At 46.3% G+C, this 24,573-nt stretch overlaps 1 protein-coding gene across 1 annotated transcript in view; it reads left to right on the forward strand.

Moving 5' to 3' along the window:
- Positions 1-24,573, forward strand: part of LOC116354513 (CUB and sushi domain-containing protein 3-like) — a 492,885-nt gene that overhangs the window by 62,447 nt on the left and 405,865 nt on the right. The window contains 2 exon segments of the mRNA XM_031795095.1: positions 2,902-2,979; positions 22,439-22,526. Coding sequence (XP_031650955.1) covers positions 2,902-2,979; positions 22,439-22,526 — 166 coding nt within the window.

Below are 24,573 nucleotides of genomic sequence, written 5' to 3' on the forward strand. Positions count from 1 at the left end.
CTTTCATAATGAGTTGGTCTGCTCATCATCCTAACTACACTCTTTTATAATGAGTTGGTCTGCTCATCATCCTAACTACGCTCTTTCATAATGAGTTGGTCTGCTCATCATCCTAACTACACTCTTTCATAATGAGTTGGTCTGCTCATCATCCTAACTACGCTCTTTCATAATGAGTTGGTCTGCTCATCATCCTAACTACACTCTTTTATAATGAGTTGGTCTGCTCATCATCCTAACTACGCTCTTTCATAATGAGTTGGTCTGCTCATCATCCTAACTACACTCTTTCATAATGAGTTGGTCTGCTCATCATCCTAACTACGCTCTTTCATAATGAGTTGGTCTGCTCATCATCCTAACTACACTCTTTCATAATGAGTTGGTCTGCTCATCATCCTAACTACGCTCTTTCATAATGAGTTGGTCTGCTCATCATCCTAACTACACTCTTTCATAATGAGTTGGTCTGCTCATCATCCTAACTACGCTCTTTCATAATGAGTTGGTCTGCTCATCATCCTAACTACACTCTTTTATAATGAGTTGGTCTGCTCATCATCCTAACTACGCTCTTTCATAATGAGTTGGTCTGCTCATCATCCTAACTACACTCTTTCATAATGAGTTGGTCTGCTCATCATCCTAACTACGCTCTTTCATAATGAGTTGGTCTGCTCATCATCCTAACTACACTCTTTCATAATGAGTTGATCTGCTCATCATCCTAACTACGCTCTTTCATAATGAGTTGGTCTGCTCATCATCCTAACTACACTCTTTCATAATGAGTTGGTCTGCTCATCATCCTAACTACGCTCTTTCATAATGAGTTGGTCTGCTCATCATCCTAACTACGCTCTTTCATAATGAGTTGGTCTGCTCATCATCCTAACTATGCTCTTTCATAATGAGTTGGTCTGCTCATCATCCTAACTACGCTCTTTCATAATGAGTTGGTCTGCTCATCATCCTAACTACACTCTTTCATAATGAGTTGGTCTGCTCATCATCCTAACTATGCTCTTTCATAATGAGTTGGTCTGCTCATCATCCTAACTACACTCTTTCATAATGAGTTGGTCTGCTCATCATACTAACTACGCTCTTTCATAATGAGTTGGTCTGCTCATCATACTAACTACGCTCTTTCATAATGAGTTGGTCTGCTCATCATCCTAACTACGCTCTTTCATAATGAGTTGGTCTGCTCATCATCCTAACTACACTCTTTCATAATGAGTTGGTCTGCTCATCATCCTAACTACGCTCTTTCATAATGAGTTGGTCTGCTCATCATCCTAACTGCACAACCTTTGATGTCTGTTGATTTTGATGTCATGGTTTACAGGAATCTTTCCTTGTGTAAGAGTGGGCAAACATGTTCTACCTTATCCATCGCCACCGTACTCATTCTCTGTCATTCAGTTAATCCTGAACTGAAGGTCTAACCCTAACCCCTAACCCCTAACCCCTAAACCTAACCCTAACCCCTAACCCCTAAACCTAACCCCTAACCCTAACCCCTAAACCTAACCCCTAACCCCTAACCCTAACCCCTAACCCCTAACTCCTAAACCTAACCCCTAACCCCAACCCTAACCCCTAACCCCTAACCCTAACCCCTAACCCCAACCCCTAACCCCTAACCCCAACCCTAACCCCTAACCCCTAACCCTAACCCTATCCCTAACCCCTAACCCCTAACCCTAACCCCTAACCCTAACCCCTGAGCAATGTGTTAACATTGACGAAGCCCTATTTACATATTGTCATATTTTTTTTAAGGAAAGGCTGAATCAGTGAATCCAATGTGTGAGTGTACCCTTCTGTGTTAAATGTGCTCTTTGTAAGGCTGTGAGGGTTGTCCTCAAATACACAAATTAGAAAAGAGAGAGAGAGAAGGGAGAGAGAGAGAGAGAGAGAGAGAGAGAGCAACTCCACAGTCTCACACAATGCCACTTGCTTTTTTCCAAACCCCAATATAATCCTTCATTGTCCCATTTTCTATCTGACAGTGAATCTATGATCACTTTCTGAACAAAAGCATTAAATATGTTCTGACAACAGATGTTTGTTTTAATGTTTCTTTTTGGAAAACAGAAAATAAAACATTTATCATGATTGATGTTTTTACACACATGTTGAATGTGATCACAGTATTATTACTATTATTATTAATGTTATTATTATTATTATTAAGCTTGTCAATCTTCACAGGGCTTCTGTTCAACAAAGATATTGGGGCTAAATTTACATGAAATAGTGATGAACATCTGATGTTAGCACGACACATGAAGATCCTCCTATTGTGAGTGTGTGCGTACGTGCGTTTGTTTCTGTGTGGGTGTGTGTATGTACGTATGTGTGGGCATGTGTGTGTGTGTGTGTGTGTGTGTGTGTGTGTGTGTGTGTGTGTGTGTGTGTGTGTGTGTGTGTGTGTGTAGGTGTGTGAGAGAGGTAACGCCTGCACTGTCATGTCCCAGCGTGCCATTCTGCGGCATAACAAATCGGCCATTCTGTTGCTGAAAAAAACCTTGACAGCCGCCCCTGCCCTGAAGACTCCTCTGGGGATTGTGGCTAAAGGCTGATCCATATCGGCTGTTCTACATTCTGGTCTGCTGTCCCCCCCCAATCATTTCAAGGTTGACAAATGAACAGAAGCCCTGTACGCTACTTATATAATAATAATATCTTCTCCTCTTCTTTTGTTCTTGCCTATTTTATCTCTTCACATTTTTTGTCTGTTGCTAAGATACTTTGACTGTTGTTACCTGCTGCTGCTATGAGTTGTGCTCTTCTCCATTAGCTTGGAGGATGGGTTTCTTGGTTTTCAATGCTGATCAGTTTATTTGGAACCTGTTTCACCTGATTTCCTGTTTTTGTTTTCCCTTTAACTAGTGAAAAGGTCCGTAGACTTTAAATCTAGAGGAGTAAAATTATTCCCAGGCAAAGACAACAGCAACAAGTTTTCTATCTGTGAGTCTACCTTTGTTACTCTGTTATGGTAAATCTGTGATTTCTGTTTTCCTGTGCGTGCTTGTAAGTGTTTGTTTGTTGATGTGTTTCATGTTTTCAGTAATTCTGTAATTGCTTTGTTTGGACATCATAACCTGCTGATGTTGAATGCATGATAAGTCCCCCAACCCATCCATCATGCCTTGAATCAATAACCAATGGTCTTGTGCTGAATGAAAATGTAGATTATGGCAAATGTGCACTGTGCAATCCTGGAGGGTAAAGGTAGCCTTGTCCGAGCCAGTTACATGAGTCAGCTTGATGTAGAAGTACACCCCCTGGACAGGATGCTTGTCTATCTCCTGTTTCTGTAGTGTGAGGCAGCTTGATGTACAACTACACCCCCTGGACAGGACGCTAGTCTATCTCCTGTTTCTGTAGTGTGAGGCAGCTTGATGTACAACTACACCCCCTGGACAGGACGCTAGTCTATCTCCTGTTTCTGTAGTGTGAGGCAGCTTGATGTACAACTACACCCCCTGGACAGGATGCTTGAAAATCTCCTGTTTCTGTAGTGTGAGGCAGCTTGATGTACAACTACACCCCCTGGACATGATGCTTGAAAATCTCCTGTTTCTGTAGTGTGAGGCAGCTTGATGTAGAAGTACACCCCCTGGACAGGACGCTAGTCTATCGCAGGGCCTTATCCCTAATCCATATCGTTAATGCTGAGTTCCAAGAAGAGAGGAATTTGGGTAGGCATGAACCACAAGACCACTGAGTTGGTGTGCAATCCTGGAGTTACACCTCTATCCAAAATCCAAATTATTGGCTTCATGCTTTCAAGAAGATATTCCACGAGCAATAACACACTTTCTAATTGGTTTAGGAGGGCACTAAGAAGGACTAGCCAGGTGACGCAACTGTTCCTAATTTCTATTTGCTGACCCTTAGGCTGAATTTAGAGAGATGTGCACAACCAATCAAAGCAAGCTTTGATTTTGTATAACTCTGTGAATATCCTTTAGTGTTTGTGTGTCAACTGAGTTATGAGGACATTCTCTGTGTTATGAGGACATTCTCTGTGTTGCGAGGACATTCTCTGTGTTATGAGGACATTCTCTGTGTTGCGAGGACATTCTCTGTGTTCCGAGGACATTCTCTGTGTTATGAGGACATTCTCTGTGTTGCGAGGACATTCTCTTTTATGAGGACATTCTCTGTGTTCCGAGGACATTCTCTGTGTTCCGAGGACATTCTCCGTGTTATGAGGACATTCTCTGTGTTGTGAGGACATTATCTGTGTTGCGAGGGCATACTCTGTGTTATGAGGACATTCTCTGTGTTGTGAGGACATTCTCTGTGTTGCGAGGACATTCTCTGTGTTGCGAGGACATTCTCTGTGTTGCGAGGACATTCTCTGTGTTGCGAGGACATTCTCTGTGTTATGCGGACTGTATAACACAATAGGTACCCTTCTCAGCATCATTCTAGGTTGCACCATCTGTGTCACAGTATAATGGAAGCTGTATTTTAGCACTGTATATCGCTACGTTAGCGTTACTGACCTCACAACAAACCCATAGTTCACCTGTGATGCTATCAAGTCGTGTGTGTGTCAGAGGCGACAGAGATCAGCAGAAATGCTGGAGCCACGTCATATTAGCTGTTTGTGTGGATAGAAAGACTAATGATAAATGATTGTTCATAGCGTTCTGGTGAATAATAGACTGTGAGCTCGGGCCCTATTGTGCACGTGTGCGAGTCGATATCACTTAAAGCCTGTTCCAAGGTGTAGCCTGTGTAATATAAAGTGGGTAGTCGATGCAATTTCCCTTATTATCGAATCGAGGCGCAAACTCCCGACAATGGGAAAAGAAAAAGAAAACCTGACCTGGGAAGCATCTGAAATTGGTGGAATCCTCTGGAATAAAGTGCATGTCATTGACGTGTGCCGTTTTTTTAAGACTTAGATAACGACACATATCTAGTCAATGACACTCCTGATTTGACTGGCAAGACACGGGGAACTGTCGTGACGAACTTGGCATGCTCAAGAGCATTTCAACGTTAGCTAAGATATATACATTTTACGATTCATGAATGCATTAACGAATGTTTCAATGTATTCTTATGAAGCATTTTATTTATCTGAAAACAATTAGCTGAGTCTGTGTCGTCCATACGATGAACGTTGTCCACGTGTTCTATGTTACTGTTTGTCCATCTACACTGAACAAAGGCTCTTCACAAATGGACTGATTCGTTTTTGTCGACTTGATAAACGAATAGTGTGCAGAGTGGAGAAAGACGACGTAGTTGACTTGTAATCAGGTGTGTAAGGTAGTTATGATTCATAGGTAGATCAAGTTGTCTTATGTCAGGAAGATGGATCTTTGCATATTCAAAATATATTTAAAAAGTCAAATGTGGGGCCTCCCGAGTGGCGCTGCGGTTTAAGGCACTGCATCGCAGTGCTTGAGGTGTCAATACAGACCCGGGTTTGATACCAGGCTGTGTCACAACCCGGCCTTGACCGAAAGTCCCATAGGGCGGCGCGAAATTGGCCTAGAAATATTGTATGAAATAGTAAGAAAACCTCCACCAGGATTTGCGTAGTCCTCGCTGTCCTCTTCGGGCATGTTTGTAGTCCTCGCTGTCCTCTTCGGGCATGTTTGTAGTCCTCGCTGTCCTCTTCGGGCATGTTTGTAGTCCTCGCTGTCCTCTTCGGGCATGTTTGTAGTCCTCGCTGTCCTCTTCGGGCATGTTTGTAGTCCTCGCTGTCCTCTTCAGGCATGTTTGTAGTCCTCGCTGTCCTCTTTGGGCATGTTTGTAGTCCTCGCTGTCCTCTTCAGGCATGTTTGTAGTCCTCTCTGTTCTCTTCGGGCATGTTTGTAGTCCTCGCTGTCCTCTTCGGGCATGTTTGTAGTCCTCGCTGTCCTCTTCGGGCATGTTTGTAGTCCTCGCTGTCCTCTTCAGGCATGTTTGTAGTCCTCGCTGTCCTCTTTGGGCATGTTTGTAGTCCTCGCTGTCCTCTTCAGGCATGTTTGTAGTCCTCTCTGTTCTCTTCGGGCATGTTTGTAGTCCTCGCTGTCCTCTTCGGGCATGTTTGTAGTCCTCGCTGTCCTCTTCAGGCATGTTTGTAGTCCTCGCTGTTCTCTTCGGGCATGTTTGTAGTCCTCGCTGTCCTCTTTGGGCATGTTTGTAGTCCTCGCTGTCCTCTTTGGGCATGTTTGTAGTCCTCGCTGTTCTCTTCGGGCATGTTTGTAGTCCTCGCTGTCCTCTTCGGGCATGTTTGTAGTCCTCGCTGTCCTCTTCGGGCATGTTTGTAGTCCTCGCTGTTCTCTTCGGGCATGTTTGTAGTCCTCGCTGTTCTCTTCGGGCATGTTTGTAGTCCTCGCTGTCCTCTTCAGGCATGTTTGTAGTCCTCGCTGTCCTCTTCAGGCATGTTTGTAGTCCTCGCTGTTCTCTTCGGGCATGTTTGTAGTCCTCACTGTTCTCTTCGGGCATGTTTGTAGTCCTCGCTGTCCTCTTCGGGCATGTTTGTAGTCCTCGAGAGCATGAACAACCATTTCAATGTATTCGCAGAGACTGGTGTATTTGTGCATTTATACAAATATGACGAAACTGAAAAAGCCCCAAAGATAAAACACAGTCCTCGATGCTACTTATCTTTCATTTACATCAATATTATAAGTATACAGGCAAAATAAAGACTGTGGTGTATTAACATACTGTGCCAACCTAGGGACTGAATAAGTGTTCTTACATGTATACCCAGTTAGCATCATCACAATGGCCCAACTGTGGCCACCAAGTTGCAGGACTTTCTGTAAATACTGCAGTATATAGGGCTTCCTAGAAGTCCTCTGGAATAACTAGAAAATCAAGTGAATTGCAGGAGAAGGACTCCCACTCACTCCAAATCAAGTCATCAACAAACCAGGCAGTGTGATCAGAACTGGATCCGTAGGGAGCCTTTCTGCATGGTTTGTTCATGTTGTACACAGTTTCTGAAGTCTGCCTGGTAATTATAAAATGATTGCACAGTGAAACGTGTGACAGGACAGAGACTGGGTGGGAATGTGGAACAGGTGAAGTGGTTGTGTGTGTGTGTGTGTGTGTGTGTGTGTGTGTGTGTGTGTGTGTGTGTGTGTGTGTGTGTGTGTGTGTGTGTGTGTGTGTGTGTGTGCGTGCGTGCGTGCGTGCGTGCGTGTGCCTGCATGCACGTGTGGCTGACTGCTCATTGGCAGCCTGACTAAGTGTGGTGCTAAGGCTCCAACCCCCTTGGGTTTCACACTTCACTGGACTCTGTCGAAATAAGAGGCAACGTCTCTAAACATAGCAGACAAACTGCTCCGGTGGTGAAGGGACTCGATGGAGTTCGCCGAAATGACCTCAAATTTCATGTGTTGACGCCTGTCGTTTTCGAACCACTTTCCAGTGTGATGGATGGTGGAAGCAGGAAGCTGGCATCCCAACATTGAAGCTTATACAGAGAAGGGTTGCACCCCAAATGGTACATTATTTCCTATATAGTGCACTACTTTTGACCTGGGACCGTAAGTAGTGCACTATATAGGGAGTAGGGTGTCATTTGGGATGCAGCCAGGGTAGAACAGTCCTGAATGTCCCTCTGTATCCACTGAAGCCGACATGTTTCGGCTGTGATGGAACCGTAATGACAGTTGGTTGACCCATCAAGGAGAAAATCTGTCTCTCCCTCTGTTTATCTCGTGCCATATGCCTCATCCATCATAAGAGAAACGCAGGAACTATTCTCCTGACATTTCTTAATTATCACAGTTTTCTTTTGACCCTGTTGTGATGAAATCGTAGGAGAAAAATAGCATTGATAGATATTGAAAGATAACATTGTTAGACATTGAAAGATAACATTGATAGATATTGAAAGATAACATTGATAGACATTGAAAGATAACATTGATAGACATTGAAAGATAACAATGATAGACATTGAAAGATGACATTGAAAGATAACATTGATATACATTGAAATATAACATTTATAGATAACATTGATAGACATTGAAAGATGACATTGTTAGACATTGAAAGATAACAATGATAGACATTGAAATGATAGGCATTGAATGATAACATTGATAGACATTGAAAGATAATATTGAAAGATAACATTAATAGACATTGAAATATAACATTGATAGATAACATTGATAGACATTGAAAGATAACATTGATTAACATTGATAGATAACATTGATATATATTGAAATGATAGGCATTGAAAGATAACATTGATAGACATTGAAAGATAACAAGGATAGACATTGAAATGATAGGCATTGAAAGATAACATTGATAGACATTGAAAGATGACTGAAAGATAACATTGATAGACATTGAAATATAACATTGATAGATAACATTGATAGACATTGAAATATAACATTGATAGATAACATTGATAGACATTGAAAGATAACATTGATAGACATTGAAATATAACATTGATAGATAACATTGATAGATATTGAAAGATAACATTGATAGATATTGAAAGATAACATTGATAGACATTGAAAGATAACATTGATAGACATTGAAAGATAACATTGATAGACATTGAAATATAACATTGATAGATAACATTGATAGACATTGAAAGATAACATTGATAGACATTGAAAGATAACACTGATAGACATTGAAAGATAACATTGATAGACATTGAAGATAACGTTCATTGACACAATGTTAAGACATTACCATAGATAGATGATCCTGCTCTTGTGTGCTCTACAATTATTCCATTTTTAAAAGGGCAATCTGGGCTCCTTACATATCATTTTATTTAAAACTAGACTTTGCAGAATAAGTGGCAGGGTGATTGCTTTGTTTCAGAATCCCAGATTCACCCTTTTAGGCATTGTAATCCCCATCTATTTTATTATTTTCGGTTTTTACCTTTATTTAACTAGGCAAGTCAGTTAAGAACAAATTCTTATTTACAATGACGGCCTGTTGTTCAGGGGCAAAACGACAGATTTGTACCTTGTCAGCTCGGGGATTCAAACTAGCAACCTTTCGGTTACTGGCCCAACACGCTAACCACTAGGTTACCTGCCTCCCCTAAAGGGGAACAGTTTCTCACCGTTGTTATTTTTTACATACAGATGTTTCTTAAACTTGGGGTAAAAAAGACAAATGTGTTGTCTGGTGTTTTTTTGTGTGTTTTTTCCCCTTGGCTGACACTGACTACTACTTTCAGGAAGTAGTTTGAGCTTCACTCCAGCATTTTTCTGGGCTGGAGGGAGACAGCAGTGTCAGCATCTTCTCCTCTGTAGTTCCTAAAATGTTCTCCAATCATCATGAATCTATTTGTTTGGATTGTTTTACACATCAGCAGGTTTGCTTCATTCTGATTTGTTTTTATGGTTGCCACCATTTTAGATAAAGGACATTTACTCAGAAGTCTGACCATAGTAAATATCTGAACTAGGCACTGGGTGCTCTCTTAAAGCACTGTCAAAGTGCGACACAGTGAAAGACCCAGTTATGTCTGGTCTATTCTACTCTGTACAGGATTACATAGTGTACATGAGACACTTTTTGGTGTGATTGATTGAGTTTTTTTGCACCAGTGCAAAGTTTGCATCTGTCATCTTTAAGAGGTTGCATACTCTTAAAAGGTAGAACAGTAGTCACAGTAAAAATGAAGAAGTAACTTCTAAACATTTCTAGTGGAAATGCATATAAATTACATCCTTTTTTAGTGTCTTGCCCTGGTTGATAAACACATACATCATCAACCATTCGCAAAGTTCTTACTTGGTCCATTAGTCATTTACACCCTTGTCCACGCTTTGAGCATCACACTTTATACCCTATACCAGGCCAAATGGCACCTGACAGATATATCCAATGTTCAGAGGAATCAACTATATATAAGCCCACGGTATACACATGTAATTACCTACATTACACACTTTCCTAATATTGAGTTGCACCTCCCCCTTTTGCGCTCAGAACAGCCTCAATTCTTCATGGCATGGAATCTTCAATGTTTCGAAAGCGTTCCACAGGGATACTGGCCCAAGTTGTGTCAAGTTGGCTGAATGTCCTTTGGGTGGTGGACCATTCTTGATATACACAGGAAACTGTTGAGTGTGTAACGTTACAGTGTGTAACGTTACAGTTTTTGACACAAACCGGTGTGCCTGGCACCAACTATTGTCAAAAGGTGGGTGTAGCTGGTGCATGAAGTCAGGCGCAGGAGAGCAGAATGAGTGAGGCGCAGGAGAGCAGAATGAGTCAGGCGCAGGAGAGCAGAATGAGTCAGGCGCAGGAGAGCAGAATGAGTCAGGCGCAGGAGAGCAGAATGAGTCAGGCGCAGGAGAGCAGAATGAGTCAGGCGCAGGAGAGCAGAATGAGTCAGGCGCAGGAGAGCAGAATGAGTCAGGCGCAGGAGAGCAGAATGAGTCAGGCGCAGGAGAGCAGAATGAGTCAGGCGCAGGAGAGCAGAATGAGTCAGGCGCAGGAGAGCAGAATGAGTCAGGCGCAGGAGAGCAGAATGAGTCAGGCGCAGGAGAGCAGAATGAGTCAGGCGCAGGAGAGCAGAATGAGTCAGGCGCAGGAGAGCAGAATGAGTCAGGCGCAGGAGAGCAGAATGAGTCAGGCGCAGGAGAGCAGAATGAGTCAGGCGCAGGAGAGCAGAATGAGTCAGGCGCAGGAGAGCAGAATGAGTGAGGCGCAGGAGAGCAGAATGAGTCAGGCGCAGGAGAGCAGAATGAGTCAGGCGCAGGAGAGCAGAATGAGTCAGGCGCAGGAGAGCAGAATGAGTCAGGCGCAGGAGAGCAGAATGAGTCAGGCGCAGGAGAGCAGAATGAGTCAGGCGCAGGAGAGCAGAATGAGTCAGGCGCAGGAGAGCAGAATGAGTCAGGCGCAGGAGAGCAGAATGAGTCAGGCGCAGGAGAGCAGAATGAGTCAGGCGCAGGAGAGCAGAATGAGTGAGGCGCAGGAGAGCAGAATGAGTCAGGCGCAGGAGAGCAGAATGAGTCAGGCGCAGGAGAGCAGAATGAGTCAGGCGCAGGAGAGCAGAATGAGTCAGGCGCAGGAGAGCAGAATGAGTCAGGCGCAGGAGAGCAGAATGAGTCAGGCGCAGGAGAGCAGAATGAGTCAGGCGCAGGAGAGCAGAATGAGTCAGGCGCAGGAGAGCAGAATGAGTCAGGCGCAGGAGAGCAGAATGAGTCAGGCGCAGGAGAGCAGAATGAGTCAGGCGCAGGAGAGCAGAATGAGTGAGGCGCAGGAGAGCAGAATGAGTCAGGCGCAGGAGAGCAGAATGAGTCAGGCGCAGGAGAGCAGAATGAGTCAGGCGCAGGAGAGCAGAATGAGTCAGGCGCAGGAGAGCAGAATGAGTCAGGTGCAGGAGAGCAGAATGAGTCAGGCGCAGGAGAGCAGAATGAGTCAGGCGCAGGAGAGCAGAATGAGTCAGGCGCAGGAGAGCAGAATGAGTCAGGCGCAGGAGAGCAGAATGAGTCAGGCGCAGGAGAGCAGAATGAGTCAGGTGCAGGAGAGCAGAATGAGTCAGGCGCAGGAGAGCAGAATGAGTCAGGCGCAGGAGAGCAGAATGAGTCAGGCGCAGGAGAGCAGAATGAGTCAGGCGCAGGAGAGCAGAATGAGTCAGGCGCAGGAGAGCAGAATGAGTGAGCAACGTACTTTACTCAAAATAAAGGCACAAGGTAAACAAATACACTTGACCAACAATAAATCAGCTAGCGCACGGGTGTAAACAGCACCCGTCGAAAACCAGCCAAAACGTACCGAATGGACATAAAAACAATCACGCACAAAAACATGGGGGAACAGAGGGTGAAATACATGAACATGTACTCGGGGAATGAAACCAGGTGAGTAGAAAACGAAGACAAAAAAATGGAAAATGAAAGGCGATGGCTAGAAGACCGGTGAAGTCGACCGCCGAACACCGCCCGAACAAGGAGAGGGACCAACTTCGGTAGAAGTCGTGACAGTACCCCACCCCCCCCCACCCCCCCCCCGGCACGCAGCTCCAGCAGCGTCCCGACACCGGCCTCGGGGACGACCCGGAGGGCGAGGCACAGGGCGATCCGGATGGAGACGGTGGAACTCCCGCAGCATCGACAGGTCTAACACGTCCTCCACCGGCACCCAGCATCTCTCCTCCGGACAGTACCCCTCCCACTCCACGAGGTACTGAAGGCCCCTCGCCCGTCACCTCAAATCCAATTTGGATCGAACTGCATATGCCGGGGCCCCCTCGATGTCCAGAGGGGGGCGGAGGAATCTCCCGCACCTCAGACTCCTGGAGTGGACCAGCCACCACCGGCCTCAGGAGAGACACGTGGAACGAGGGGTTAAAACGGTAATCGGGGGGGAAGCTGTAACCTGTAATAAACATTGTTCAGTCTCCTCGGGACTTTGAATGGCCCCACAAACTGCGGGCCCAGCTTCCGGCAGAGACGGTGGAGGGGCAGGTTTTGAGTCGAGAGCCAGACCCGGTCCCCTGGCGCGAACACTGGGGCCTCACTGCGATGGCGATCTGCGCTGGTTTTCTGGCGTCTCACGGCCCGCTGAAGGTGCACATGAGCGGTGCCCCATGTCTCCTCAGCGCTCCTCTCGTCCACCGCAGGAGCCTCGATCTGGCTCTAATGCCAAGGAACCAGAACCGGCTGGGACCCAAGTACGAACTGGAAGGGGGTGAGGTTAGTGGAGGAGTGGCGGAGTGAGTTCTGGGCCATCTCTGCCCAGGGCACGAACGCCGCCCACTTCCCTGGCCAGTCCTGGCAGTAAGACCGCAGAAACCTACCCACATCCTGGTTCACTCTGTCCACCTGCCCATTACTCTCGGGGTGAAAACCCGAGGTAATGCTGACCGAGACCCCCAGACCTTCCATGAACGCCCTCCAGACCCTTGACGTGAACTGAGGTCCTCGATCAGATACAATGACCTCAGGCACCCCATAGTGCCAGAAGACGTGTGTAAACAGGGCCTCCGCAGTCTGTAGGGCCGTAGGGAGACCGGGCAAAGGGAGGAGACGGCAGGACTCAGAAAACCGATCCATAACGACCAGGATCGTGGTGTTACCCTGTGAGGGAGGTAGATCCGTTAGGAAATCCACCGACAGGTGTGACCACGGCCGTTGTGTAACGGGTAAGGGTTGTAACTTCCCTCTGGGAAAGTGCCTAGGGGCCTTGCACTGGGCATACACCGAGCATGAGGAAACATAAACCCTCACATCCTTAGCCAAAGTGGACCACTAGTACTTCCCACTAAGACAGCGCACTGTCCGACCGATGCCCAGATGACAAGAAGAGGGTGACGTGTGGGCCCAATAGATCAAACAGTCGTGGACAACAGACATAACGTACAGACGCCCAGCTGGACATTGGAGGGGAGTGGGCTCTGCACGTAACGCCCGCTCGATGTCCGCGTCCAGCTCCCACACTACCGGTGCTACCAGGCAAGAGGCCGGGAGTATGGGGTGTGAACCTGGTCTGTAGGATAGTGTGAAAACAAAACGAGTAAAAAATATGGCCCACCTTGCCTGGCGAGGATTCAATCTCTTCGCCGCCCTGATGTACTCCAGATTGCGGTGGTCAGTCCAGATGAGGGTGTTTACCCCCTCAAGCCAATGTCTCCATGCCTTCAAGGCCTTGACGACAGCCAACAGCTCCCTGTCCCCGATGTCATAGTTTCGCTCCGCCGGGCTGAGCTTCTTCGAAAAGAAGGCACAGGGCCGGAGAATTGGTGGAGTACCCGAGCGCTGAGAGAGCACGGATCCTATCCCAGCCTCGGACGTGTCCACCTCCACTATGAACGCCAAAGGGGGATCCGGATGAGCCAGCACGGGAGCCGAGGTAAACAGAGCCCTCAGCTGACTAAAAGCCCTGTCCGACCTCAGCCGACCACTGCAAACGCACCGGTCCCCCCATCAGCAGTGATGTAATGGGAACCACTACCTGACCAAAGCCTCATATAAACCTCCGGTAGTAGTTGGCAAACCCTAGAAACCGCTTCACCTCCTTTACCATGGTGGGAGTTGGCCAATTACGCACGGCTGAAATGCGGTCACTCTCCATCTCCACCCCTGACGTGGAAATGTGGTACCCTAGGAAGGAGACGGACTGTTGAGAGTGGTGTCCCTGCAGGCCAACTCCCGGCGGACGCTCTCGCGCAAACTAAAAAGGTAGTGATCGATCAGGGCCCTGTCGTTCCATCCCTCGCCAGCGGCCAGGGTCCCAAAGTCCAAAGCGAACTCCTGTGCACTCCTTGTCCCCTGCCTAAGGTGGACAAGACGTTCACCCGCCGCTCTACCCTCGGGCGAGTTCTCAAAAACTGGGTGAAATCCTAGAATTGGTAAGTCATCCCTTTTCCTTACCCCCATACGGCATTGGCCCACTCCAGTGCTTTCCTTGAGAGACAGGAGACAAGGGCGGGCACGCTCTCACGGCCCAAAGGAGCCGGGTGGACGGTTGCCATGTAGAGCTCCAGCTGGAGTAGGAACCCCTGACATCCCGCACCCGTCCCATCATACTCCCTCAGAAGAGTGAGCCGAATCCCACTGGGACCGGGTGAAGGAGGGGTGAGTAGTGGTGCCCTTGGTGGTGCTGGTGGAGGCGCTGGAGGAACTCCTCTTCTCTCCGAGCGATCCATAGTCTGCCGGACGCGATCCATGGCAGTGGCGAGATGTTGTAGCATGGCCGCATGCTGCTGGACGCGCTCCTTTTTATGGAATATCTACATAGGCGTACAGAGGCCCATTATCAGCAAATATCACTCCTGTGTTCCAATGGCACATTGTGTTAGCTAATCCAAGTTTATAATTTTAAAAGGCTAATTGATCATTAGAAAACTGTTTTGCAATTATGTTAAAATGCAGCTGGAAACTGATGTTCCGATTAAAGAAGCAATAAAACTGGTCTTCTTTAGACTAGTTGAGTATCTGGAGTGTCAGCGTTTGTGGGTTCGATTACAAGCTTAAAATGGCCAGAAACAAATAACTTTCTTCTGAAACTTGTCAATCTATTCTTGTTCTGAGAAATGAAGGCTATTCCATGTGAGAAATTGCCAAGAAACTGAAGATCTCGTACACATCTGTGTACTACTCCCTTCACAGAACAGCACAAACTGTCTCTAACCAGAATAGAAAGAGGAGTGGGAGGCCCTGGTGCACAACTGAGCAAGAGGACAATTATATTAGAGTGTCAAGTTCTTAACTGGCAGCTTCATTAAATAGTACCTGCAAAACACCAGTCTCAACATCAACAGTGAAGAGGCGACAGAGTTGCAAAGAAAAAGCCATATCTCAGATTGGCCAATAAAAAAAAGATTAAGATGGTCAAAAGAACACAGACACTGGACAGAGGAACTCTGCAACTCTAGAAGGCCAGCCTCCCGGAGTCGCTTCTTCACTGTTGACGTTGAGGCTGGTGTTTTACGGGTGCTATTTAATGAAGCTGCCAGTTGGACTTGCTGATAATGGACCTCTATACGGCTATGCAGATATTCCATTAACAATCTGCCGTTTCCAGCTACAATAGTCATTTACAACATTAACAATGTCTACACTGTATTTCTGATCCATTTGATGTTATTTTAATGGACAAAATTGTGCTTTTCTTTGAAAAAACAAGGACATTTCTAAGTGGCCACAAACTTTTGAACTGTAGTGTATGTGCAACCAATAAAATTGGATTTTTGATTTGATTCTTAGCATATTCTATTTAAGAATGGCTGTAGAACCACATTCACTCATTGAGCAAGGAAACATTGTTTTCCAGTGATTTCCAGAACTTGACTTTCTATCAAGTACTTTTTTTCATTCTTGTTCTGTGCGACTCATTGCATTTTACCCTAATTGTTTCCCCCATTTTTGATTTTGTTTTGTATATGTCAAGGGGATAAATACTGTTTAAAAAATAACCATATTGTGTTGCCTGGCTGGTCTATTGGCCGCATGTCACATTAGGTTTGAATCTGGTTTACCCCTCTGATACAATCTCTCTCTATTTTACCCCACTATCATCTCAGTTTACTGCCCTCTGATACAATCTCTCACTATCTTACCCCACTATCATCCCAGTTTACTGCCCTCTGATACAATCTCTCACTCTCTTACCCCACTATCAACCCAGTTTACTGCCCTCTGATACAATCTCTCACTCTCTTACCCCACTATCAACCCAGTTTACTGCCCTCTGATACAATCTCTCTCTATTTTACCCCACTATCAATCCAGTTTACTGCCCTCTGATACAATCTCTCACTATCTTACCCCACTATCAACCCAGTTTACTGCCCTCTGATACAATCTCTCTTTATTTTACCCCACTATCATCCCAGTTTACTGCCCTCTGATAGAATCTCTCACTCTCTTACCCCACTATCAACCCAGTTTACTGCCCTCTGATACAATCTCTCACTCTCTTACCCCACTATCAACCCAGTTTACTGCCCTCTGATACAATCTCTCACTATCTTACCCCACTATCAACCCAGTTTACTGCCCTCTGATACAATCTCTCACTCTCTTACCCCACTATCAACCCAGTTTACTGCCCTCTGATACAATCTCTCACTCTCTTACCCCACTATCAATCCAGTTTACTGCCCTCTGATACAATCTCTCACTCTCTTACCCCACTATCAACCCAGTTTACTGCCCTCTGATACAATCTCTCACTCTCTTACCCCACTATCAACCCAGTTTACTGCCCTCTGATACAATCTCTCACTATCTTACCCCACTATCAACCCAGTTTACTGCCCTCTGATACAATCTCTCACTATTTTACCCCACTATCATCCAGTCAGTTGCCATTTGACATAATCTGTCTCTTTCTTTCTCCACTGCCATCCTACCTCACTCTTTGTTAAAAGAAACATTTGAAAAATCTCTTCCAATGTATATGAAAACAACATGGGTCGTATAAGACCCGTTTCACTACTTCTCAAGACAAGCCCTACTGCATTTCTGAAGACACATTTTCTAACTGCTCCCCAGCTGACGTTTTGAGGCTGTTTTATGGTCTTGGGGTCCATTTCATTACAGTCCCTGAACATTAAATTGCCATGGATCTCTCTTCTATTAAATGCTTGTGTGCTCCCTCCGTTCCTCCTGCTGTCCTTATTGGTTCCTGTCTTCATCGCAACATGATGTGCTCCTCGTACTAAACCCAAAAGAAATGATATAGGAATCAGGAATCAAGAGTCAGAATATTGTGTACGTTCCAAATGTCACCCTATTTCCTATGTGGTGCACTACTATTGACCAGGGTGCATAGGACTCAGTGCCCAGAGGCCTCTAGTTAAAAGTAGTGCACTATATAGGGCAGGTGTCTCCAACAGGTTGATCGTGAGCTACCAGTAGCTCGCAGCCCACATATGAGTAGTTTGCCAAACAATTCTGAAAGTAAATGCAATTCTTTATGTTTTCCACCACATAATGTCATTAACAAATCTCACAAGAATCAGACACCTTCAGTTCCCAACTACTATCTAATCAATGCAACATTGATATCATCCCACCCCTGGTTAGCCACTACTGACTTGAAAAAAGACAAACCTATCTGCAAATTAATTTCCAGCAATATTGTCCCTGTCTGTCTGTGTGGTGGGCGTGTTTGCCTGTTACTCCATGTGATAACCATCATGTAGGTTGACAGAAATCATTTCCCCAAAACCCCCTCAATTAAATAATAACTACAAAGTAGGCTTACCTGGCAGAAGTATATAATGAGGAAGTAAATCATTTGTTTCTATTATTTGTTATTTGCAAACTTTCCCATAAAATGAGCAGCACCAGTACAGAAGCATCACTAGACTGGCACATTCCTCACTGGTAGATGTGCAATTAAAGGGCCAGAGGTGTTTAAAGAGCCAGATGTGCAATTAAAGGGGAATTACACAAAAAAAATTGAAATGTGTTAGTTTTCTTCCAGACCAAAAAGTAGGTGATTTAAGCATTGACATGGACTCATGTCAATCTGTAAACAATTGTAATTTTGAGAGTTAAAAAAATAAAAAATAATCTAAATCCAGGAAAAAATTAAACTGAGAAAACAGTTATAGGGAACCCTTTAGAGTTGTCTAGATTTGTTTATTAACCAGTATTTTACTAGGTACACTGTATATTGTACGCTAAGGACCTGGGGAAGAGAAGAATGTGCCTATTTGAAAGCTTGAAAAAAAATGAGTAGCTCGTTGTTTACATTTTGAAAAGTAGCTTTCATGATAGAGAAGATTGGAGACCCCTGATATAGGGAGTGGGATGCCATCTGGAACACTTGCCTGATATAGGGAGTGGGATGCCATCTGGAACACTTGCCTGATATAGGGAGTGGAATGACATCTGGAACCCATGCCTGATATAGGGAGTGGAATGACATCTGGAACCCATGCCTGATATAGGGAGTGGAATGACATCTGGAACACATGCCTGATATAGGGAGTGGAATGACATCTGGAACCCATGCCTGATATAGGGAGTGGAATGACATCTGGAACCCATGCCTGATATAGGGAGTGGAATGACATCTGGAACCCATGCCTGATATAGGGAGTGGAATGACATCTGGAACACATGCCTGATATAGGGAGTGGAATGGCATCTGGAACACATGCCATTGTGTCGTAGACCCAGCCACTGATCACCCATCTAATTCACCATCATTATGAATTATGCAAGCTAGCTATCTGCTTTCGGACTCTATGTACTGGCATCCCCCATTAGGCAGCAGATAAACAGGACACAGAGATGGAGCTAGGACTGGCGGATCGGAGGATCAGCACTCAGCGGAGTGTTCATGTCATGCCACATAGACACATCAATAGTAATGGACACCATCTGTTCAGATAGACATAGATAGGACAGAACAGCTGGAAGAACATCCTAGAAGACCTGTTAGGACAACTAAGTGTGGCAAGACTTGAGTGTGCTTGTCATTACGCCATATAGCTATTTTGGGAAGGAGATGTGAATGGACATGGTTGTCACTGTGTTGGTAGTATACATGTATCTTACGAAGAGGTTGCTTAGTGAGCAACACAAAATGGTAATTCAGTTTGACTACGGTTTTAATATTAACCTGAACTTCAAAAAGAATACAAACTACTTCCAACCCCTCAGGACCAAAGTCTTTATCACAGCGAAGCTAATTTTATTAAAATGCACATTCTATCTGAAAGTCATAAACAACTGTAAAACATTGAGATGCATGGTCAGACAGCTTGGTGGAGATACTAGCCCTGCTTCTTCCTCTCCCTCTTCTCTCCCTCTTCCCTCTTCTCTCTTCTCTTCTCTCCTCTTCCCTCTTCTCTCTTCTCTCTTCTCTCCTCTTACCTCTTCTCTCTTCTCTTCTCTCCCTCCTCCCTCTTCTCTCTTCCCTCTTCTCTCTTCTCTCCTCTCCTCCTCCCTTTCTCTCTTCTCTCTCTCTCTCTTCTCTCTTCTCTCTTCTCTCTTCTCTCTTCTCTCTTCTCTCTTCCCTCTTCTCTCTTCTCTCCTCTTCACTCTTCTCTCTTCTCTCTTCTATCCTCTTCTCTCTTCTCTCATCTTCTCTCTTCTCTCCTCTTCTCTCTTCTCTCCCTCCCTTCCCTCTTCCCTCTTCTCTCCCTCCCTCTTCTCTCTTCTCTACTCTTCCCGCTTCTCTCTTCTCTCTTTCTCTCTTCTCTCCTCTCCTCTACCCTCTTCTCTCATCTCTCCTCTCCTCTCCCTCTCTTCCCTCTTCCCTCTTCTCTCTCCTCTCCTCTCCTCTCCCCTCTTCTCTCATCTCTCCTCTCCTCTCCTCTCCCCTCTTCTCTCATCTCTCCTCCCCTCTTCTCTCCATCTCTTCCCTCTTCTCTCCTCTTCTCTCCCCTCCTCCCCTCTTCTCTCCTCTACTCCCTTCTCCTCCATTTTTCCTCCCCCTTCTCCTCTCTACCTGTCCCGCTCCTCTCCCTCTCTCATCACATTCCTCTCCTCTCTCTGTCCCACTCCTCTCCCTCTCCCACTCCTCTCCCTCTCCCTCTCTCCTGTCCCACTCCTCTCCCTCTCTCACTCCTCTCCCTCTCCCTCTCTCCTCTCCCACTCCTCTCCCTCTCCCCCCCACTCCTCTCATTCGCCTCTCCTATCCCACTCCTCTCCCTCTCTGCTCCCACTCCTCCCCCTCTACAACTCCTCTCCTCTCCTTCTCCACTCCTCCCTCTTTCCGTCTCCCACTCCCCTCCCACTCTCCTCCCACTCCTCTCCCTCTCCAACTCCTCTCCCTCTCCAACTCCTCTCCCTTTCTCCTCCCACTCCTCTCCCTCTCCCTCTCAAATCCCTCTCTCCTCCAACTCCTCTTCCTCTCTCCTCCCCCTCTCCCACTCCTCTGCTCTCCCTCCCTCACCCACTCCTCTCCCTCTCCCACTCCTCTCCCACTCTCCTCCCAATCCTATCCCTCCCCACTCCTCTCCCACTCCACTTCCTCTCTCCTCCCTCTCCTCCCACTCTCCTCACTCTCCTCTCCCCCTACCACTCCTCTCCCACTCCTCTCCTCTCCCTCTCCCACTCCTCTCCCTCTCTCACTCCTCTCCCACTCCGCTTCCTCTCTCCTCCCTCTCCCCCCACTCCCCTCCCTCTCCTCTCCCTCTCCCACTCCTCTCCCACTCCTCTCCTCTCCCTTTCCCACTCCTCTCCTCTCCCTCTCCCACTCCTCTCCCTCTCCCTCTCCCTCTCCAACTCCTCTACCTCTCTCCTTCCACTCTTCTCCTCTCCCTCTCCCTCTCTCCTCCCACTCCTCTCCCTCTCCTCTTTCTCTCCTCTCCCTGTCCCACTCCTCTCCCATTCCAACTCTTCTCCCTCTCTCCTTCCACTCCTCTCCTCTCCCTCTCCTCTCCTCTCCTCTCCCACTCTCCTCCCCCTCCCCTCCCTCTCCTCTCCCTCTCCCACTCCTCTCCCTCTCCCTCTCCCACTCCTCTCCTCTCCTCTCCTCTCCTCTCCTCTCCTCTCCTCTCCTCTCCTCTCCTCTCCTCTCCTCTCCTCTCCTCTCCTCTCCTCTCCTCTCCTCTCCTCTCCTCTCCTCTCCACTCCCACTCCCACTCCCACTCCCTCTCCTCTCCTCTCCCTCTCCCACTCCTCTCGCTCTCCTTCCACTCCTCTCCTCTCCCTCTCCCCTCCTCTCCCACCCTCCTCCCACTCCTCTCCCTCTCCCACTCCTCTCCCACTACTCTCCCACTCCTCTCGCTCTCTCCTTCCACTCCTCTGCTCTCCCTCTCCCCTCCTCTCCCACCCTCCTCCCACTCCTCTCCCTCTCCCACTCCTCTCCCACTACTCTCCCACTCCTCTCCCACTACTCTCCCACTACTCTCCCTCTCCCACTCCTCTCCTCTCCCTCTCCAACTCTTCTCTCTCTCCTTCCACTCCTCTCCTCTCCCTCTTCCACTTCTATCCCTCTCCTCCCCCTCTCCCACTCCTCTCCCACTCCTCTCCAGCTCTCCTCCCACTCTTTTTCCTCTCTCCTCCTCTGCTCTTTTAATATTCAGTATTATGTCATGTTCTATGTTCTGTGTGGACCCCAGGAAGAGTAGCTGCTGCTTTCACAACAGCTAATGGGGATCCTAACAAAATACCAAAATATCTCTCCTCTCCCTCTCCCCTCCTTTCCTCTCCCTCTAGTCAGACCAGGGTGAGTGGAGAACGTTAATGGCCCATGGTGTGAGTGGGGTTCAGTCAGAGGGAAAATAAAAACTGACACTCCACTCTCAGCCTCAGATGGAAAGTGATCCAAATGAATCATCCTCATGTTACCCACAAGGCCCGTGACCACCACCACCACAACAGTCGTAAAGCTCAGAGGAGAAAAATGAAAGCACATGAATAAAACATGAAACTCCATGGATGCTAAGGTCAATGCTGCTCTTACCTCATTTCCTACAAGCACGTCCAGCTCCAATGTACTCGGGACATAGCGAGAGTAGCATAGAGTCACTAGTCAGTGAAGAGGATAGGGTTCACCTTATTCATCCATGCAGAGCAACAGTATCTAAACATCTAACCTTTCAAACAGCCCTACAGTCATATGAATTACCATGACCTTTCATTCTTATTGGAATATTGAAATGTAGTATCCCACTAGGCACAGATGTCAATTCAATGTCTATTCCACATTGGTTCAACCAGTGTGTCCCCAGTGGGATGTGACGAAGGCAGGGCATGAATATTTAGCTATAATTAACATGATATCCCAGAGAAACCAGTGCCATATTCTAGAATCTAAATGGTCCATGTAAGTCTACTGTCCTCTCAGCGTCGCTTCTCCTCCACCATCTTGCTGTTCACCTAAGACCATGTACATGCTAAGTGTTGGTGTGGTGACTATTGTTTAAGAACAGAGGCACAGGGCCAGCATGAGATAGAGCCCCTTGTCCTCTTTCTCTGGCCCTCTCTGACTGCTCTCCTGTATATATCATAATGCTCTGTTCTTATCTCCCCCTGTCCAGTGAATGAGGGGGGCATCAAGCAGGCGTCCAACTCTTGTCCCGATCCGGGGGAGCCAGAGAACGGCAAAAGGATGGGCTCCGACTTTAGGTAGGTCATTTTGGGGTGAAGAATGGACCCCTACTAACATAGCACCACCCACTGGGCCGGGAGAGGCAGGACACTGGTTTTGTGCAGGCTGTGTCAGAGCACTGGTTTTGTACAGGCTGTGTCAGGACACTGGTTTTGTGCAGGCTGTGTCAGAGCACTGGTTTTGTACAGGCTGTGTCAGAGCACTGGTTTTGTACAGGCTGTGTCAGGACACTGGTTTTGTACAGGCTGTGTCAGGGCACTGGTTTTGTACAGGCTGTGTCGGGGCACTGGTTTTGTACAGGCTGTGTCAGGCCACCTCTACAGTTGCAAATATTCCTGTAACTTTCCCAAATCCCCAGGTTTCCCAGAAATCCCATTTGGAAGATTCCAAGAATCAGAAGGGAATTAACAGGAAATCTTCACCAACCAGATTTTCTGCAAATCCTGGGAATTTTGGGAACCCTACGCACCTCTCAGGTGGCTTATACAGGTATCAGCCAAAAGGAAACACCAACATAAAGTGTCTTAATAAGGTGTTTGGGCACCACGAGTCGCCAATACAGCTTCAATGCAACTTGGCATAGATTCTACAAGTCTCTATCGGAGGGATGCCACACCATTCTTCCACAAGATATTCCATCATTTTATGGTTTTGTTATGGTGTTGGAAAACGCTGTCTCAGACGCCACCCCAGAATCTCCCATAAGTGTTCAATTGGGTTGAGATCTGGTGACTGAGACGGACATGGCATATGGTTTACATCATTTTCATGCTCATCAAACCATTCAGTGACCACCCGTACCCTGTGGATGGGGGCATAGCCATTACAGATAAAAAGAATGGCCTGCCCAACATTTTTATACCTGACCCTAAGCATGATGGGATGTTAATTGCTTAATTAACTCAGGAACCCCACCTGTGTAGAAGCACCTGCTTTCAATATAGTTTGTATCCCTCATTAACTCAAGTCTTTTCCTTGCCTTGGCAGTTACCTGTACATATGGTACATGGTGCTGTTGTTTATACCTCACCACAACTACAAAGAACAACAAAAAGGAAAACAAATAGTGTGTTAGTTCTGAGTTATTTCTATTCCTAGACAAGGCAGATAGGTAAAGCAAAGATGATTGGTCCTTCACAAGAAAAGAAAAAATCTGCATCCTATATTCTCCGAGATCCCCATCACCTGTTATTGACAGTTGAAGGTCCCTGGACATGGATTGTAGATGGACAGTAGTCAGGTATCAGTATGAAGGCAGTGTCATGAGTGTGACACAGCCCAGGAATACAGTTCAACCTGATTATGACACTAGCCTCTAATATCGCTCAAACTGAACGTGAATCACTTCTCTCCCTCGCCTCTCATCTTCAAGTGTTCATTCAATGTCACACACACCACTTCACTGTGGATTATTGACAGCAGCATCTCAATGGGTGAAAAACGTATAAGGCCAGTATTGAGCTCAGGGCCTGTAGTCATAAAGCATCTCCCAGTAGGAGTGCTGATCTAATCTAGGATCAGTGTAGCCTTATAGAATCTAATGAATGAACCTGAGGAACCTGCTCCCAGATCAGCACTCCTACTCTGACTCCCAATCCTGGCCGGTTGTGATACAGCCTGGAATCAAACCAGGGTCTGTAGTGTCGCCTCTTACACTGTGATGCAGTGCCTTAGACCGCTGCTCCACGCTTACTTTTTACCCTCTCATTTATGGCTTATTTCTCTATAACATCACACAATCTCTTTCAGTGTGAATTGCAATTTGTTTGTGTTAATCTGAACAAGGTGAGTAGTTTCTGAAAGCATTTCATCTGAAGGATTTTGAATGATCTTACCCGAGCCATGAGTTTGAGCTTCAAACAAATCGAAGGTCTCTCAAAACAGGCTTTTTTTTTTACAAGTGTCGGAAAACCAAAGATGAGATTGTTTGCAGATGTATTGACGTATGAGGTATTTCCAGTTCAATAACACACTGTTATTACAGAAATACAGTACTTTGGCTTTGTTGTGTTAAAAAGCACTATAGTCAAACATCACATGAGCCTAGTGGGAAGGTATTTTCTA

The sequence above is a fragment of the Oncorhynchus kisutch genome, linkage group LG17 (assembly GCF_002021735.2).
Source record: "Oncorhynchus kisutch isolate 150728-3 linkage group LG17, Okis_V2, whole genome shotgun sequence".
Classification (NCBI taxonomy): domain Eukaryota; kingdom Metazoa; phylum Chordata; class Actinopteri; order Salmoniformes; family Salmonidae; genus Oncorhynchus; species Oncorhynchus kisutch.